The sequence below is a fragment of the Lates calcarifer genome, linkage group LG16_LG22, assembly GCF_001640805.2.
Source record: "Lates calcarifer isolate ASB-BC8 linkage group LG16_LG22, TLL_Latcal_v3, whole genome shotgun sequence".
In the NCBI taxonomy this organism is placed as follows: Eukaryota; Metazoa; Chordata; class Actinopteri; family Centropomidae; genus Lates; species Lates calcarifer.
This window is the reverse complement of record NC_066848.1, coordinates 20,842,009-20,862,174: the sequence shown is the minus strand read 5'-3', so window position 1 is coordinate 20,862,174 and position 20,166 is coordinate 20,842,009. Positions and strand designations below refer to the sequence as shown.

General features: G+C 39.9%; 1 protein-coding gene across 1 annotated transcript; it reads right to left on the bottom strand.

Moving 5' to 3' along the window:
* Positions 1-768: 768 nt before the first annotated feature.
* LOC108895346 (rap1 GTPase-GDP dissociation stimulator 1-B) lies at positions 769-15,434 on the bottom strand. The gene is made up of 14 exons (XM_018694096.2): positions 15,203-15,434; positions 12,691-12,795; positions 12,312-12,434; positions 11,895-12,020; positions 11,480-11,608; positions 10,833-10,958; positions 10,368-10,511; positions 9,535-9,666; positions 8,845-8,979; positions 8,489-8,614; positions 7,258-7,397; positions 6,996-7,122; positions 5,682-5,810; positions 769-4,438 (listed from the first exon to the last, which is right to left on the bottom strand). Exons 1-14 carry the CDS (start codon positions 15,213-15,215, stop codon positions 4,311-4,313), a joined length of 1,683 nt encoding a protein of 560 aa, XP_018549612.1. The 5' UTR covers positions 15,216-15,434; the 3' UTR covers positions 769-4,310.
* Between the last annotated feature and the right edge of the window lie 4,732 nt (positions 15,435-20,166).

Below are 20,166 nucleotides of genomic sequence, written 5' to 3'. Positions count from 1 at the left end.
CACTTCGTCATTAGAGGTAATTGAGTGTAGACTGATGCACAAAAATGCCATTTAAATTTAAATCTACAAAACAATACTTTCTGAAACCAGTGTATATTTTGACGAAAATATAAACCTACATTGTCTCCAACTTCAGGGTTAGCTCTGTCCCCAACTAATTACTCCTAATGATAACTTAAGGTATGGGTTACAGTGTAACTTACTGACAGTTAGGGAAGTCATGGTACACGAATCTTCCTCAGCATACGCTGTATTTATGCTTAAAGGTATGCAAAACAAGGTACAAGCGTCCAAATAGTGAAAATGCCGTTATTGCCGAAAAAGATCTTCACGTGAACATACACAGGTACAAACATAAAAACAGCAAAGCTGTGAAGAGGACAGTAAGTGAACTATTGCTAACTGCTGATATTACACTATGTGACTGTTCATAACCTCAATGTCTCTACAATACAGTCAGCGCCCATGGCTATCGAGAGCTAGCTGCAAATACTGTGGATGGTTCTGCTGTCTCTCACCTCGAAACACGTCCATTAGGTACTTTGAGACTTTGGAGCCCAACGAGTTTACATCCGACTTCCTGTAACGATGACGCGCACATAAAGACGCCACACGTATTCCCTCAGCATGGCCTGACAGGCAGTCAGTCAGGAATATTTTTCAGACACCAAAATGAAGTGACTGAGGCATTTTCAATTCTACCCAGAATTTTCTTTTTAAAGAAAAAAAACCCTCAAGAATTGAAGAAAATACACTGTAGACATCATCTGGGGGAAGACATCGCTTAACTTTATTCTGCTCTCTCTGGAACAAAGCTCTGAAAATGTCAAAAATGCCCTCCCTGAAAAATAGACAGATTTGCTCACAAATTTTAAATGGTATCTAGTTATGTATACACGCAGATATTACATGGAACATTACAGCAATTGTCCATTGACAGATTATTCACTTGATATTGTACAGAACACACATGCTCACCCTTTCCCTATAATTACTAAACTATAAATGCACACTGAAGTGCTTTGGGCACAGTTGTACATGAATTGTATTAGAATGATTGTATATTATATATACAAATTTTAATGGTTGCAGTTCAACATGTTGTGCATGTGGCTTCTTCACAATGCTATAGAGTGGAGATTCATAACCCCCACTCCCATAACCTCCATTTGTACTGTGTAACTGACAGTTCATTTATGTTGATTTTGATGTGGAGCTGCACTTACATTTGTAAGAGTGGACAGTGGGTGAAGACTACTTGTGCTGTGATATTAGTTAAATGAGAGAGTAACTTAAAATTAGGCTGAGAAACCTCTCTGGTTAAAAGTTTGAGATGTGTTGGACCTCTTACCATACCCCGCATTATTGGTTGGAATTGTGCTAGGTTGCACATAGTGTATCCACTAACTGCAATGCCACCAATCAAACATATTATATTGGGTCCTATAGTGTGGTATAATAAAACCTGTTGGCAGCATTTATGTCATATCAAAGTTACTACAAAAAGTTTCAGCGGGTGGATATCATTCTCATCAACATCTGAGTCATAATTACAACCAGCAAACTGAATTTTCTGGAAGCTCTGACTTGTTGCTTAAGTGCCTGAAATGGCAAACAACTTTGGAGTGGTTACATCAGCTGTCGTTCAATTCAACCAAATCTAAATGTAATGGATATAATGCTACATTGTCAATTAATTGTACTCTTATCTCTTACTCCACCAATTTATAGACCACATAACCATCTTGAGTTGTCCCATTACCTAAACGCTTCCAAGTCTTAAATATCTGAACCTTTCTAATCTCTACCATCCATCACACATGACATGACTGTGACATCAGAGTGCTTCAGTCTGACGTGTACAGATGAAAAGAGCATCTTTAGTTTGAGCTATAACTAAAAAGCTAGCACAGTAACATGATACAAATATTCACAGACATTCCTGACTCATGTACAGTACAATTACTGCATGAGCTCAGGACCCTTTAAGAGAAATAACATACCATAAAGGTTCAAGGACTACAGTAGGTCATGCCATGCTCATTTATTGCTTGTTAATGTGGCTCCACTAATAGTTTTGTTTGAATCTACCTTTCAGAATGACAGTCTGTTTTAAAGTGCTTTGATAATGGTTGATGAACTGGTTATGTTGATTATGTAGTGAAGATTTTGGTCATCTTGACCAGGTTTCAGCCTATAAAAAATACCTCAGTCTTAAAGTAAATTTGGCATTGCTGACTTGGAAAGATAATGAGAAAGCAAGCCCAAAGCACGGTACATTCCCTTCTCTGCAAGAGCAAGTGACTACTTGGATTCTTCCAGCTTGTTCTCATGGCAGTTTGTGTCCATGTACACTTAGTGTAATCTAGTTATTTTGTGTACATCCCTTTATATGGCAGTGAGTACAACTTTCAAACTCATGTATCTCAATTGAAAACTTTTTTTTCCTTTTTGAATGAAGTGCTACATTCATTAATGGAAACAGAGTTGAAAGGAGATAGGTTGGGTTGGACAAAGCACATGACAGTCACATGAAAGACTGGGGTCTGTATCCAAAGTCTGTGGTTAGGTTTAGGCAACAAAGGCACTTTGGTTAAAGCTTGTAAAAGATCATGGTGTTGGTTCAATTGAAGTCAACATGTCTGATCTTAGACATGTTGTGTATTAAACCAATCAACCTTTTCTGCATTAAACCAGACCACAATTTTTCAATAACCTTAACCATGCGCCATGTGTGCCTACACATAACCATAAATAAGTATAATACTGCCATACTGACCACAAGCCAATATTTTACTGTCACTGAAAAAAAATATTAATTAGTGGCCATGTAGGCTATATTAATCAATACATTAAATGTTGACTATTTGATGAACTGAAAGTCGTGTCAGCTGCCACAAAAAAAGGTCATTCGTGTCCATGTACATAAAATCAATAAATACATCAACACATTTGATTACATGGACACAGATTGCCTTGAGACAGGATTGTATTTTACACATTTTCATTTTTAACCAAAGGTCTATGTTTAGGTCATGTGATGACAACCAAGCAATCTCCATGACAACAGACAAACTTCATCCAGTGATGAAGGCCATGAGATGTGGCTGAAAGCTTTGAATAAAGTGTAGTAAGTGGACCTTAGAAGTCTAAATCACTTTTTGTTACATTTTCACCTTTTTGATATTGAAAACGAAAACTTTCTCTGATCATATTCTGAGTGCATTTTAAAAATATTTTAGAAAATTTCTTTTGAGACTTGAAACTTTATATGATATACTTGAAGCTGAACCTCTGTATTCCACAACTGGAAGTTTGTTTCTTTGAAGTATTAACCCCTTGATGCCTGAATGTATTTATAATTGTATAAAAAAATTAATTACTTGTGTTTTTGCTTTCAAGCTGACGCTATCTTTGCTGCAGTCTGAATGCAAACGGTATAATGTGAATTCGCGACGATCAGCGTTAAGGGGTTAAACCAGTGCAAACTTGCAAAGTTATGTGCCAAATGATTAACAGGAGCCTGCATCCTGTAAGTATAAACACTTTGCACTAATGTTTTTGACCCTCTACCTGCAGGGCTCAAAGAAGGTGATGTCTGTCCATCTGCCCATCTATCTACCACTTTGGAAGGGTGCAAAGACCAGGTTTTGGATGCCTCTTTGACCCTGTTTTGTGCCATTGTGAAAAATCATTCAGGAAAATTAGATTTTCATAATTTTCTTTTGATCATGTTTTTGGTCTACGACAAGTTATTTTGAAAAAAATTATTGATTTTAAATAAGCCTTTTCTGAAGATTTTATGTGAGGGAATCCCTCTGTTTTTGTAGACCCCCTGATGTTTCCTCTACTGCCACCACCAATGCTTTTACATTTACTGTACATTTGTATGAAGAAATAGCAGAATCTGATGGACAGGTTACCATGGAATTTGCTGAGTACATTCATGCTCCATGAACCATCTTGGGCTTGGTGACCTTATGGCCTTTCCTTTCGGCCAACACTTCCAACAAAAACTGCACTCCAGCCCTATTACTGTTTAGGGTTTAAAAACTGGAAATCTGTCCTTATGTTGTTTATTCCTCCTGCGAACATTGCAGCCCCTGGGAGCTGCTCTTGGGGGCACAAAGTCTTAATCATGCATGTTTTTAGTTAGTCATTGTTGCCACATAGCAGGTGACAATTTTAGAAGCCAATTCATTATTTACCAATGTCTGTGCAATAAGATCATTTGAATAAAAGTATGTTATTGAATAAGGTGGATAAATCCATACAGCAGATGAGATTCTTTATTGCTCTAGTGTACTGGTTTAGCTGGTGTCACTGAGAATAGCCATGATGGAACTGGCCTGTGAGGCAAGTTTACTGCTGCTATGATCTGTCAGTTTACTGAGGCTTTCCTTCATATTCACAGAGTTCAATTCCTCCTTCATTTCACCTAAAGCAGACAAGGATGGAAAGAAGAAGAGAGACAAGTGTAAGATGGGTCACAACTGGCAGCAGAGGTAAGAATATGCAGATAAGTTGCATTCAGGTGCTGAATACCCTCTGAACATCTCTGTGTTTGTATAAATGTAAGTGTTGTGCACATCTAAAGTGACCTAAAGTGACAACACAATAGCTGACAACTGGAGCCACTGCTCAAATGTCTTAAATGTGGATGGTGGCTCCAAGCTCTGCTGAAATCTATAGTCACTGAACACTTTATTAAGAACCCCATACTAATATCGGACTGGGCCTCCCTTTGCTTTTAAAATAAAAAAGTCAGTAGAAGAAGGTAAATTTAGGCCATAAAGGGATGAAAATGGACAGCAATAGTTCTCAGATAGGCTGTGGAATTCAAACTATGACTGTGTGGTAATAAGTATGTTAATACTTAAGAGTGCTTAAGTGTGCCAAGAAAACATTCACCACACCATTACACCTCCAGCAGCAGCCTGGGCCACTGACACAAGACAAGATGGGTTCATGAGTTCATGGATTCATGCTTTTGACACCAAATTCTGACCCTACCAACAGCGGCCTGAGCAGAAATCCAGATTCATCAGACTAGGTCGCACTTTTCCAGTCATCACATGGCCAGTTTTAGTAAGCCTGTGTCCACTGCAGCCTCAGATTTCTGTTCTTGGCTGACAGGAGTGGAACCTGACATAGTCTTCAGCTGTTGTAGCCCATCTGCCTCAAGGTTGTGTATGGTGTGTGGATGGTTTTTGTTTGTGAAAACCCCAGGAGATCAGCAGTTTCAGAGAGACTCAAACCAGCATGTCTGACACCAACAATCATACCATGGTCAAAGTCACTGAGATCACATTTTTTCCATTATCTTGTTTGATGTGAAGTGAAGCTCCTGACCTGTGTGTTCATGATTTTATGCATTGTGCTGTTGCCACATGATTGACTGATTGGATAACTAAGTACAACTAAGCAGGTATACAGGTGTTCCTAATAAAGTGCTCAGTGAGTGTATTTACAAAGTCCCAACCAACAAAGAGAAATATTGGTGTTTCCATAGAAATCATCGCTTCTAGTTATTTTCTTGTTGAATAGATGTTCCTGATGCTTCAGGCTTGCACCTTATTCCAGTGACTTTCTTGTGCAGTTTTTCTCACACCCTAAAACATCTTGAAATTTGCAGTGGAACAGAATTTCTGTGAATGTGTATTGTGAAATGGAACACATACTTGTGTTAGCCAGGCTGCAGATGAGACCTAAAGCACTGAACTTGACTTCAACTGCCCCTACAGGATCCTCCAACATCTTCTTTAGCATGGCCAATAGCTCTGCCTCCCTGAATGGATCCTTCATAGACTCTGCGGTTATAACACAAACCCACAGACACACACATATGAGTAAACACACATGCAAACGCATCTCTAAATGTACACTATGTATCTAGTATCAGTAAATAAACCAAAGGATCTTGTAGATGGAAGTAGTTAGTCCCGAGTGAAGCACATTGTTTGCATCTGGTTCCACTTGTATGTCATGTGTATGCTAGTTTCCATTGCAATGTCTTGTGTCTGTTTGATACTATGCAAGCAAACAATTTATTTTCGTTGTTTTGTGAAGGGTGGTTTTTTGCCTCTGCTTCATATGATAGTGGAACATACAGGCATGTTTCACAGTGTCTATTTTAAGTCTTAGGCTAAATAAACCATGGTTAGCCTGAGGAGGAGCTGTCCAACCAGTGTGGTGCTGATTACTATTCATGCACACAAGCTTGTCTTACATCCCCTTCATATTTCAAACTACTTATAAACCTGCCTGACTTATTTTTTGGATGGAATGTATATCAGCTGTATTGAATCATACAAAGGAGTGTGTCTTTTGTTTAGCCTAGTTTCTAATAGGAAAATCTATTAATATAATCCGATGCATTTCAACAGCCCCACAGACCTCATTCTCCAAAATGATTATACACTTAAATCAGCACCTCTTTACACAGTTTCAACAAAACCTGAATATTCTAACCTCCATTAAGGAGGATTTAGTGCAGGACTACTGAATTGGTCTGCATTATTTTAAGCTAGGTGTTCCTCACACACTGCTAACTCAGTGTATATGTGATGTACTGTTCAAAGGATGTGAAGATAAAACCTTTGCATAAAACCCTAAATAACTGCTAAACCTAAACAGAGAAGAACATGTATGTTAAAACACAGAAACAATGCACACAGAGTAAAGGTAACTGGAGTATCCCTCAGCCATAAGCTATATGTGCTTAACACAACAAGAAACCAAGTGGAAAGTTAGTTTGTGCTGAACATTGTTGGTGTATGAACAGGCTACACCTGAGAGCAGAGACAGGCTCATGCATCATGAATACCAAATCATTTCAACAATCCACGGGTTCCAGGCAGCTCAGCTATGAAAGGATAGACATGTGCATACTTAGCCTTGCTGAGAGTTGAACAGAGTTCACATGTAGTTCCAGTCAAACTTTCAAGCAGCAATCCTGACATGCAGATAATCTTTAGTCACCAAAAATGCCTTACCAAGGTCAATAGCAGATGCTATTGCCAATGCAACCAGGGCCTCATTCTGCATGATGACGTGCTCACTTCTTGCCATGGAAATAAGGTGCCGAACCCCATCTGCTTTGGCTACAGCACGGACAACTTCCTGTCACAGAGGAAATCAACCCATTACAGATATTCAGTGTTTGTCTGTGTGTATATACATACACTGTCATCACGTTAAACTCCAATTACCAAGAGGAAAGAAACTGTGAATTTCAGTTAAAATGAACAGACTCACAGGGCTGCGGCTGTGTCTGATGAGGGCAGCCAATAAGCGACTAGCTTCCCCTCGAACTCCTGCGTGGTCTTTGGCTTCACACCACTCCATGACCCGAGCCAGCAGCACAGCATCTCTCCCCAGGACTAAGGCTGCCTCCTCTGACACACACAACATGGCAGAGAAAAGGAAAAAGGAAAAAAACATAGAAGAACTGATTGAAAATCAGACAGGAAATAAGGCAACAAGTTAACACTGAGTTGTACAGGGGGAAAAAAAAGACAACACTTAAAGTTTAAGCCTTTGAAGCTCCAGTGTAATGTACATTAAACTGACAATATGAGAAAGGTGTATGGAATTAATTTTAGACTGAATAGAGCCAAGTTCTGATGAAGATGGTGCTAGAGGAAATATATGATAATCAAACGGACTCTTCCCCTGGGACCTGAATGTGCTCAATAAACTGTTTAGACAAAACAAGGCATGTGAAAACCTCAAGACCTGAAACCAAATAAAATCAGGACATCTTGACTGTTGGGAACTGGTGATGGACATTTTCACTATTTTTGGCCTTTTACAGACAATGGTCAGATAAATAAAAATTGTAAAGGTAATGCTTTAAATGGAGACTTTCACACCACAGTGAATAAGCATCAGGGTCTGTCCAAACTGGCCAGCCCTCTATGCAGGATGTGGGTGTGGCCATCTGAAAGTCCTCTTACACAAAGGAGGAATAGTAACTTATTAAAAAATAAGATAAAGCAAAAAGAGAGAAATGCCAGGGAATTAAAATAAGAGTGGTGGTAATAATGATAGTAATAGTCAGACCTTCCTAACTCCATCTCACCCCTCTGATTGTGTGTCTCCTTTCAAAGTTCACCCAAATTAATTTCCCTTTCTTTCTCCTCTCTTTCTCTGTCATCCTTCCTTTTATTTCTTTTTAGACTTCTACATCTCCCCCAGTCATTTACAAACGTTACCAACGACACCACACAGATACATGCTTCACTGGATCCTCTGACACTAGCCCTACTTTTTGTTTTTGTGAGTCATAGTAATGTCTTAGTAATTACACATTATAAATCTGTCTGTTAGACTCCAAGTGGTCAAGTTGGCATTTTGGCCTGAGCATGTTGCGAAAGCAAGGAGCATCATGGACTGTCTTAGACTCCACTATCATGTATTTAATGCCATTAAATACTGCATGAATTATTAAAGTCTTTAAAGTCTTTCAGCCTACACCTGAGCTCACCTTGTCCATCCACCATCATGCGTAGTGTACCCAGCAGTTTGAACTGAACTGGTGGCATGTCAGAGCGCAGCAGGGTCTTTATCCTCTCTGTCACCCCATCCTCCAGCATCCGCACTTTATTGGTGGCTGGAAGACACAAATGTTATACTGATGCACTTCCATAGTGTCTCAGTTTAAGTGTTGTGTGTTTGCATGTATTGCTTGGTATAGTTTATGAGGATAAAACACATTTAGGACAATTTTAACATTATTTTGATGAAAGAATGTTTTTTAATAATGTAATAATAATTTTAAATTACTAATTCAGTAATTTGGTCAGTGGAACCATATCTCCACTGTTTTATTTTGATCAGTACCAGGAATAGCCAGGTTTCTGAGCGCGCTCAGTCCAGCATGTTGAACAGACACATCTCCTTCGTCAACATGTTGCTCCAACAAAGTCAGGATGTGAGGGACCACCCCAAGGTCCAGCATTTTCACACAGTTACTGTCTGACAGGAACACAGCGAGACAACAAAAACAAATTTCAAACCTGGATTACTGTATCACTTTATATGAATTCAAGGTGTAGACATGTAATTGCAACAGCTCAATTTAATCACCCAAAACTGCCTTGTTGGTAATCCAGCCTTGTCATCAGAAAACCCCAACATTTCACTTATGAAACAATATTTCACATAAAAATTAAACATCTTTTTTTTTTTTTTTTTTTTTTGGTTAAAGAAATTAAGGACTTGATATTACTTCCTCCAGTCAAGTGGTGACTTTTAAGATCTTTGGATTAAAATGATATTAAATCTTAAACCTACAATAATGTGTAAACAAACACACTGCAGCTTAAGAAAACACAAGCAAGCAAACAAAACATCCTCAACAATCTGACGACACGTGCACTGCTCTTAAGCTGCAGTGTGCTGAGCTCTCTCAGCCACTGTAGTTATAGTTACTTACTTTATTGACAAAAGTCTCAGCTGTGGTGGTGTCAGCTTGTTTATACAAAGATACATGTTTCTTTACAAGCTGTTTGTTCCTGACAAATATCTCACCATTTCTGGCGAAGTTGGCGATGGCCAAGGCTCCAGACAGCTGCAGCTGAGTGTTGGAGCTCTGTAGCCAGGACAGAACATCCTGATACACCAGACCTGATCCTTCACCAAAACACTTCTGCATAGACTCATCTGAGACACACACACATGCACACACAAACACAAGATCATTATAATACTCCCAAACAGCACATCATTTCTTCCAACAAGCAGCAGTGGCATTATCATCCTTGTACAATAATACATGGTGTATGGTGATACATATTATTTGGGTAAAGAAATCAGTAGTAAGGCAAAGCTGGTGTGCTGATGTCAGACAGGCACATAAAGACACTATGGTCTGTCGTCTGCCTGTGACACACTATCACCCAGAAAGGTCACACTATCAAGATAAATGAGGCGGAAGGGAGTCACAATACTGTAAACAATCTGCTAGGCTGTTTGTTATGTCCAGCCCACACCCTGTGTGCTTTTCCATCTCTATCTCCTCTTCTGTGTCTTTCATTTAGTCCACATTACATTTATGGTGTGTTCAGACAGACAGAATATGGTGATGGAGGAAAAGCCAGGACAGTCAGTGGTATCTTCACTGGCAAGCTGAATATGCATAGTAAGTTATGTGCACAGAATTTTCTAATTACATATTTCAGACTTTACACACACACATGCAATTTTGTCTTTTTGAAAATCTGACCAGTTAAATGAGGTGAAAGACAAACAGAAAGACTTAAAAAAGGCAAAAAAAAAAAAAAAAAAAGGAAATGAATACCTACAGTGAGACAGAACTGTTGCTTTATACACATACACATTCACAGATGTCATGCATCACTCACCTCCTAAAAGCAAGGACACTATGAGGTTGGAGGCGATCTTGATGCTGCAGAGGTCATGGGGGTCAGAACCTCCTAGCAGGCCCCGAATCATCGCTGATAAAGCCTCTGGTACTCCTGACTCTGCAAACTGCAGCTTCAGTATATCTGGTGGTACAACACAACCAGCTCAGCTGTGCTACTGTCTTTGTTTTAACCATTATTAATAGCTAACATCAACTTACATTATGTTGCATATCATATTGAACATTATCACATGTTGGATGAACATGTTGGAAAATCTGACATTTTACATTGTTCTCTTTTATCTCTGATAATCTGAATTATGCATTCCTCTAAAACAGAGTAGACAATGGGGATGAAATCTTTTGCTGTGGTTTTATATTGGGATTAGCTAATCCATATAATAAAATGTGTAACAAGTCAAATGTTACACATTTAATTTCCTTTAGGACCTTCAGGTCTTACCACTCTCGCCCAGTGCGCCCAGTATTTCCAGGATGACGTGTCGGCGTTCTGCATCAGGTGCCCGTTTCAACTGAAATGTCAGTACATCTGCCACATCCAGCTCTGTCAGGGCTTCCCTCGCAGAGTCTGCAAGCACAGGGGTCTATAACTATAGACAGCGTTACCAGTGATCATACATCTGCCATCTACTGCTAGTTTAACACAGCAGCTGTTTGAGATGGTGAATTCCTGCCCTCTTCTTGATAAGGGTTCCAATTAAAATATACAACTTACAACAGTGTAATTACAACCTCCATTCTTTTGAGACAAGCTTCGTTGCTGTATCCTTGTGACATCGCTGTGTAAGCTATAAGTTGGGCTAATTGTATGACATTCTCCATGATGACAGGAGTGGGGAAGCACTAAAGAATGAATCACAGCTGTTTTTGTCTGTTCCCTCTTCCCACTGATTTTGGCACTTATTTGACTATGGAGGGAAACACATGAGAGCACATGGATAACATGGAAACGTAACACAGAGATGACCAGTTATTAAAGGAACAGTGAGGTATCTATGAAGGACATATCTAAATACTGATACTATTTGATTCAAATCACAACTAATTCACAATGAATTCCTATGATAAGCACAATTATTAAATAATCACCCATGTCAGCGAGGTTACAGAGGGCCAGCAGGCAGACGTTAACCAGTGGGTCGTTCTCTGGATATTCCCTCATTATGGACACCAGTCTGGGGATTACACCACTCTGGACTAACTGGTCCTGCTGGTATGCTGTGTGGGAGGTCAGAGAGATACAGTGGAAGTGATCAAGAGTGACAGATCTATGTTATTGTTAGTTTGTTTGAATTTTGACTTTAAGGTCATTGTTTCATCTCCTGGCTCCACCAGTTTACTGTATCACAAGTGATAATTTGAGTGATAATTGCATACATCAAATTTAACTGACTTGCAGTCTATTCTCTGTAACGTTCAACAGAACACAGTCTCTGCCTCATCAGCCCACTGTTCATCATCAGTAAACCCCTCTGACTGAGCCGGCACTGTCACACCAACTCACAGTTGTCAAAGCAGATGCGTCCAATGGCTCTGCCTGTGTTCAGCAGCATGTCCTGGTTATTGCTGTTCAGATGCGGAACAAGCACCTTCACCAGGCCTGCCTCGATACATGGCTCCCTGACTGCAGCTACAACACACACAGGGATAAGATTTCATTTCTTGAACTTTTTCCCTTAAATGCCCCCTCAAGTACTTTGAACCTCTGTTGTACCTGTAATAGCAAACAGCTGTGATGTAACATGGTAGTACAGCAACACTCTACATCAGGGTGTGGAAATATAGTCAAAAGTGATCATCAGTCATTTGGCAAATTAGCCTTAGGGGCCTCAACAAATTGTACAGCACACAACCCCCTCTGTCCGTACATCCTCAAATCAGATGAGAACCCGAACACCCCCCCCCCCGGATTCCACTGTACCTTCACGGGCCATCTCTGCTACCACTAGAGCCACCTGGCAGCTCAGGTTGCTTTTACTCTGTAAGGCCTGAGCCAGTGTGGGTAGAATCCCACTTCTGACAATCTCAACAGCAGCATCTTTCTCTGTGGACACACAAACACATTTGTTTTATAAAGAAAATAATGGCAGGATATCCAGTCACAGCATAAACTAGAATTATGTGATTGCAAGTGGTTGCATAAGAAAAGGCATTGTCACAGACATTTTTAGTGGTCTTCTCACTTTTATTCTACTGACTGTGTGTATGTGTGTGTGTGTGTGTGTGTGTGTGTGTGTGTGTGTGTGTGTGTGTGTGTGTGTGTGTATGTGTGTGTGTGCAGTGTATGTAGCAGGACTTACTCTTTTCCAGCAGAGAAGCCAGCAGTATGTCCAAATGAGGTTTGAGCTCCTCATCAATCAGTTCTGTACTCACACTGATAGCCTTTAGCGCCTCACTCAGAGAGTCTGCAACACACACACAAGCATGCACCACCACCAAACAACAACTAGAATAAGTTAATGTGCCAGCTTCAGAAGACTTCCTTATGCCCCCTAAATAAACACATACATGAACATGATCTTGTATAAATCAGTAGAAAGTAAATCTCGTTAGAAGGAGGAACAAGGGGTGCAGTAAATGTACATCAACAAAGTAAAGAAGCATCAGGCTATGAGTAGTCAGCTGATACCTACACAGCTGCAAATCATCCAGTGATTATGAAGCACAGATGAAACAGCTGATGGAAGACAGCAACTGCAAGTGCAACTTTTGTGCTCTGCCTAAACTAATGCTCAGTTCCTTTAAAATGACTTTCATAGTTCATAGTAGGACAACAGACAAACTGTTGTGAAGTATGTAGCTTAAATAATTTGGTGTTAACAAATATTACATCTTCAGAGCAGCATGGTGTCATAGAGTCTTTTTTTCCTATATTGTTCAGTTGCTTTAAGAAAAATGTCTAGCTCCTCACTGTCACACACAAAGACTAATAACAATGATATATGGCTGAACTCACTCTAGCATGGATTCTATTGACTATCACAATTTTTTTCAGTGGTTATGTCCTTGATAATCCTTCACCAGATAAACCAGCGATGTTGAACATGTCTACAAAATTCAAGATGTTATCTTAAAATTCTTGCTAAATACTGTATTTCAAATTATTCCTGAAATATATGTGTGTATTGAAAACATGAGCATTCATCCTCTTCACCCAAACCCAGCATTCAGGCTTTACTGGCCAGTAGTCCCCTCCATTGCCGTGGTGAGATCAGTTACTGCCCAGTACTGCTGCCTGCTGGGTCTCTGTTTTCATTCTGATGCTGCTGACTTAAAACCAACAGACTGTATTTAATGGTGGATATCTGTTCTCTTAGCTTTCTCTGGTCTCTTGTCTCACTGTCGTTTACATTTTATCAGACTACAGGAGTCCAGCAACTGGTCTTGAAGCAAGAATCAATCACTGTGCTGAGCTGAAATGCTGTTTTTTGTTTTATGTTGGAAACAGTATGCCTTTTGTGTCACAAGGCACACCATAAATGTGTGGAGACAGTAGTGGAGGGATGTGAAGCTTATTCAACTTTGATGCAGGACATTGCCTCTGTCATAGCCCTGCAGTTAACATTTGCCTTTGCTTTAAAAGCAACCAGGAACTTTTCCTGACCATAACCAAGTGTTTTAATTGCCTTACCTGAACCATTATTTACTGTCCATGACCACTTCTTTTTTCTGACCTTAACTAAACCCTCATTGTCATAGGTAGAAATAGAAAGAATAAAGCAGCTGGTGAATGTAATCCTAGGTTTGTAGAATTGTTCAGTGTTGACATTCTTGTTCTACACATGCTGTACAGTACAATACATTATGTACAAACAAACTCACACACACACAGCGAGGAGAGACCTGCAGGTGGTAATCACCTCAGCTTAATCCCTTGTAAGTCGAATGAAAATAGCCTGAGTAGATGACTGATAAACTACCAGGCTGATACACAGCCTGCAAGGCTGGGATCCAGCCCGCATGTACTTGTTTTTTTTTTTTTTGTTTTTGTTTTGGTTTTTTTTTTTTTTTTTTGTGTGTGTGTGTGTGTGTGTGTGTGTGTGTGTGTGTGCCAGAGAGAGAGCGTTAGAGACCATATCCATGTGTTCATATGCTTCCATGTGTGTTGGACAAGAGAGCAGGTGGCAGTTTACTGATCAGTTCCAGCAGTCGGAGTCCTGCGAGGTCCCCAGGTTATTACAGCTGTTTCAACTACTCTGCATGTTTCCACATACTGTACACAAACATACATGCATATGCACTTATGCTAGCAAAAACATATGCAGAGGGTGGACACAATATCAGAAACAAGTGCACACTCTAACCTAACACAACAGTCCAGCAATAAATCCTATCACTGTGAAGCTTCTGATGTTAGCAACGCATGACATTCACTGGCTAATGAATAGTTTGTGTCCCTCCACTCTCAAGCTAAACAGTGCACTCTTACTGGCCAGTGAGACAAACAGCCTGGTGTTGCTGTGATTGTCTGGACAGAGTGTGACACAGGGGAGTGGTGTAACTCCACGCCTTGCACCAAAAAAGCTGAAAATATTTTACATGTTGTGCAAAGAGAGAGAGGAAGGAGAGCCCATGTTTTACCATTTCTATCTATCTATCTATCTATCTATCTATCTATCTATCTATCTATCTATCTATCTATCTGTCTATCTATCTATCTATCTATCTAATGCCTTCACACACACATTTCACATGTTTGCAGTCCCTGATGTGTGATGCCTAAAATCACAAAACCCCAGCTGGTACTGTACGTCATCACTCAAAAGAGACCACACACACATAGTAGGGGATGTTAGATATGAAGCTACTCACCAGTGTCTGTCATGGCTGCTGGTCGGCTGGCTCTCTGTTGGCTCGCTGCCGCTGTCTCTTACACTGTGTGTTTGGGTGTGTAGCTAGAGGAGCTCCCCTCCCTTCTTAAGGTCAGGTGTACCCCAACTGTGTCTCTCAGTCTGTCTCTCTCTACTCCTCTCTCTCCCTCAATCCCATTATCCAGCCCCCCCTCTCTCTCTCCCTATCTGGATGTCTCTTTATCTGTCTCCCTCCTCCCTGCCCCCACTGCGCTTGCGTTCTCTCCCTCTGCTCATTTGCTCTGTTTTCTCTCCTTGCTCTCTCTCTCTCTCTCAATTCACACATTCAAATAAGCTTTATTGTTCAGACAAGAGTGTATGTCAAAGTATCTACTGTACATGGAAGAATATAACAACAAATAAAGAAGATATAAATCAAATAAAATAAAATAAAGATTTTCAGTGTTTTGTTATATAAATCATTGATCATAATGCTAATATAAAATATCCAAGGTGGCAAGATCTTGACACTCATTTTCATTTTGTTTTAAAACATTGTTTAAAAAACGTAACATAATATATATTTAATGGAAATACCACTTAATAGAAAATACTATGTCTATCGATGACAACAAAAAGTTCAGTGAAATATACATTTATTCACATTCATAAACATTTATGAAGCCCTGTAAAGAAGTGTGGCAGAGCTGATGGACAGGACAGAGAGCTAAGTGTGTATGTATGCAGACAGAGACTGAGGGTTAGGGAGGTGCTGTATGTGAGAGGGATTATTTGCAGGTGTGGGCGTACATTCATGTCTTATTCCTCAGAGTGTATTCATGTTTTATATTACTCTTACATTAGCCTGTATCACATATGAAGTTAAGTCACTTTAAAAAAAAAATCACAGGATCACCAAACTTGAGGATTTATGCTATGTCTGTCAGTAGCTTGTAGCTGGGTTCGTTTGAAACAAGCACATTTTCCTGAAAGCGCGGAACATGGTTCTGACATATTAAGATGGCCAGCTACCAGAAATACTAAAACAAGATCAAATTACTTAAAGTAAGATTGGTGCTATTCTTGTTTCTAGATAACAAAACCAAGGCAGGAGATGTGGCCACTAGGAGGAGCTGCTGCTTGAGCCTAAGAACCTGAGAGACTGATGCTGTCTCCAGGACCAATAAATGATGCTTAACAATAAGACATACCTTTGGGTTGACACAAGCACACAACCATTACGGTTGTTTGTTCTATATCATAGAGAGAAAATCACTAATTAAACTGGCTACTGTGCAAGAGTTATTTCTATGCATCTTTTTTCCATTAGCAGTATCACCTCCTGCCATCTCTCATATCCTTCCAATTGAAATTCTCCCTCTTCCTACCTCCACTACTCCCTCTCTGTCTCTGTCTCTCGCTGTCTATCTGTCTCTCCCTTCTCCCTAATGCGCTCTAAATCTATTCAAAGCTCATCAGTTGATTATCAGCTGCACAGAGAGAAGCTGAAGCTGAGATACAAAGCAGGGAGTCGTGACACAAACACACTTCTCCCTGCTCTGGGTTGTGACTGGAAAGTGTCACAGTGTCTCAGAACAAAAGCCAGTAAATGAGTTGTTTAGCTGGAGAACAGTATTGTGTGTATGTATATGTGTGGGTAGGAGAAGAGGGGTGGGGGACAACTGGAGTAGCTATCCTTGTGAGCACCGACTCTTTGCAGTCAGCTGTACTTATGAAACAAGCTCCACCACATCAGCTGATGCCTGAATATAATGCTTTCAGATGCATAACCACTAGTGGCTTCAAAATATCACAGAAAGTGTTACATTATGTCTCTGCATACAAAGTCAGCATTTCTCTGAAAGTGGTCAGTCTTAATAGGCAGGTTCTCTTCTGGCAAAGTGAAGTGTTGCTGGTTTTAAAGAAGCACATTATCTGGCACACTGATTCAATCTCCATCTGATATTAACTCACAGTCTGTCTATGGATTATTAGTTATTGTTGTGTCACAAAACCCCAGGTCTGGGGCAGGAAGAAAACCTGGGTTTTGTTCTGACACTAAGTGAAACTAGCTTTGTTGTTTATGTAAGAGTCAGTAAAGTACTCAGAAAGTCAGCAGCAGTAACATCAATAAACCAAAGCAAACCCCAGGTGATCACAGGGTCTCCACCTATTGTTTAAAAAAACAGTAACTGAAGACCATTTTAAATGTGTCAGACCTTGGATTTCTTGGTATTTTCTGACACCAGTGTAATGGAGCCTGCCCCTGCTGCACCCACGTCTTTCCTGCTTAGTCACCTGACTCTAATATTTCAGGTGCTTTCCACATGGCTTTCCACATTTTAAGGCAAACACAAGCATACATGAGTGTAATACAGCTTTTCAAATACAGAGATATATTAAGTGTAGTATATCAAGTAATTTAACATTTTCAGTGACAACTACAACATATTTCATTATAATTATCATTATTATAATTAGAATTATTTATTCAATAATTACATTCTTGAAATTATAACCACATTATCTGGATAATTGCATCTTATCACAAGCCTTATCTCAAATTTATGATGCTGCTATTGTCACTGCGGGTGGTAGAAATATAGGCAGGGAGGACCAAAGCACAGACACACAGACACACAGACAGGCTGGTTTATATAAGAATAAGTGATGAGGACCATGTAGCAGCAACATGAGTCCAGAACACAAGCAGCACAAAGAGAATCATAGTGAGACATTAGCAAACAATCTGACATCACACTGGGATAAAAGGGCTGCTATAAGAACCAGGGAGCAGAAGAGGGAAATGAGGAACAGGTAGGTGGGGAAGTTCCAGTGATTGGAAATGGAATAGAGGAAGAAAGTCTTAGTTTCTGTCTCAGCCAGTTAACAGGGCCGAGACAGAAATCATGACAGCCTTTAACCCTTGATTGAGATCAGGGACATCTTCAATCTGAAAACCTCTTTGAATGACATCTTTTCTCAAAATGGAAACATGCATATAAACCCCACCATATTAAAAGGCTGCCATAGTTGCAGTGTTTGTCAAACGCGTGTTGGTGTTCAACCATTCCCATCTAAATAAATGCTTTGCAACATTTTGTTGGATCTGTAAGTGCTCCATATCTAAATATGCAAATTGGGAGGGTGGGGTTGGTAGACTCATACATACATACACATACACATACATAGTATTTCTCAGGTGAATGGAAGTGGAAGTCAAATACTTCTGAGCAACCACTGCGACAAGGTGAGGGTCATGTGACAGATGGACACAGCTGAAAGCTACTTATTATAGCCTCGCTTAGTTGACTGTTAGAGGGTAATCAGAGCCAGTGGAGAAGCTTGTTAGCACTAATGCTAGTTCATCAAGTGACCTCCGTCTTGCATTTTGTGGTGGTAAAAAGTAAACAAATTAGCTGAAAGGCCCAGATGCTTCATAGAGCTATGAAAAAATATTGTAAAAATACTGTTTACATTACACATTCAATTCTTTGTTAATATAGAAAATGTTGATTGAAGCAGCTCTAAGGAGAGGAAGCTGAAGGGCCCCAACCCAATTGTCTTCTCTACACTGAGCCTCTTGTTATGCAAAATTTTGTTCTCAATTGTTTATGCAGTTTTGCTTGTATGAAAACTATGACAGTTTGCCTCTAAAATATGAATGGTTGAGACTGTTTACTGAGAAGTTGGGCTGTGAACCCACAGAAACACATCACAGTAGTAAAGAAAATCCATTAAATCAAAAAACAACTAATTTCATTCACAGTCAGTGGTGAAGTTTTTAAGCAGCGTTCACTGCCTGGGGTGCCAAAAACCAGTGCTGGGAAGGTCAGAGGAGAGGGGAGCCAGAGGCTGGATATCTGCAGTTTCTGTTCTTTGCACAGCAGGGGGAGTGCTTGTACTTGCTAAACAGTAAACAGGGCTGGTCCTACATGAGGTGGTCACCACCACAAAACCCCACCCCACCCAAATGCTTAGCTTACATTCAGTCTCATCATCTGGAAATCAATATGATACCAAGGTATGAATAACTCTGCAGCTCCTTTCAAAGGGTCTGAGAGAACTTCAGATGAGGTAACACATCATCAGGTTTGCAGGTGAAGTCACCCAATGAAACAAAGCCCCTGGTAAGGTGTTGGACCACCACATGCCAAGAACATCAATGTGCCATGGCAATGATTCTCTGACAGCTGGAGGAATAGAACACCATTCTTCCAGAGGATATTTTTTGATGATGGTGGTAGCGAGCATTGTCTAACACATCACATCATGTCTGTGTGTGTGTTTTTGTGTATAAGAACACAATAAAGTGTACATGGTGTGTATATAGATGTCAAAAAAATAAACAAAAAAACCTATCCACAAAGTGATACTAACTGTGACTATATAGCCGTAATTGGCTTGGCTGGTTATGTTTTGGTTTTAAATGCTAGAGCATGAAAGTCGTGTGACTGAGAGCAGTGAGAATGTGAGGAAATGTAATTAGAGCCACAGTTAAGAGCTCAATTTAGTGGGTCCTGATTTTAGTTCATAAGGTTATCTATCAGTCTTATTGACACTGTCAGACCAGGGATGCTGTCTAGCCAGAAAATTGATTTATAGTACTCAATACTAAAGATTATTCAGTTACACTTTATAATACAGCCTGTGATTTGTAATGTAAATTAGCTGTATCTGTCAGGTATTAGAAAAATCCTGACTGAAATTTGGGAAAATTAGTATTAATCCAATTCAATTCAATTCAATTCAATTTTATTTATATAGCGCCATATCACAACAACAGTCATCTCAAGGCACTTTTCATATAGAGCAGGTCTAGACTGTACTCTTTAAAATAGGTATTTACAGAGAGAGACCCAACAGATCCACCATGAGCAGCACTAGGAGACAGTGGCAAGGGAAAACTTCCTTTAAGAGGCAGAAACCTCGAGCAGAACCGGACTCAGGGTGGGCGGCCATCTGCCTCGACCGGTTGGGTTAAGA

Excerpts from the sequence above, each read along its gene's own strand:
- LOC108895346 (XM_018694096.2), bottom strand. Across the intron at positions 8,615-8,844 it reads CAGAAACCTGGCTATTCCTG|CCACCAATAAAGTGCGGATG; the intron begins GTACTGATCAAA and ends TGTGTCTTCCAG. Across the intron at positions 7,398-8,488 it reads CATGATGGTGGATGGACAAG|AGGAGGCAGCCTTAGTCCTG; the intron begins GTGAGCTCAGGT and ends TGTGTGTGTCAG.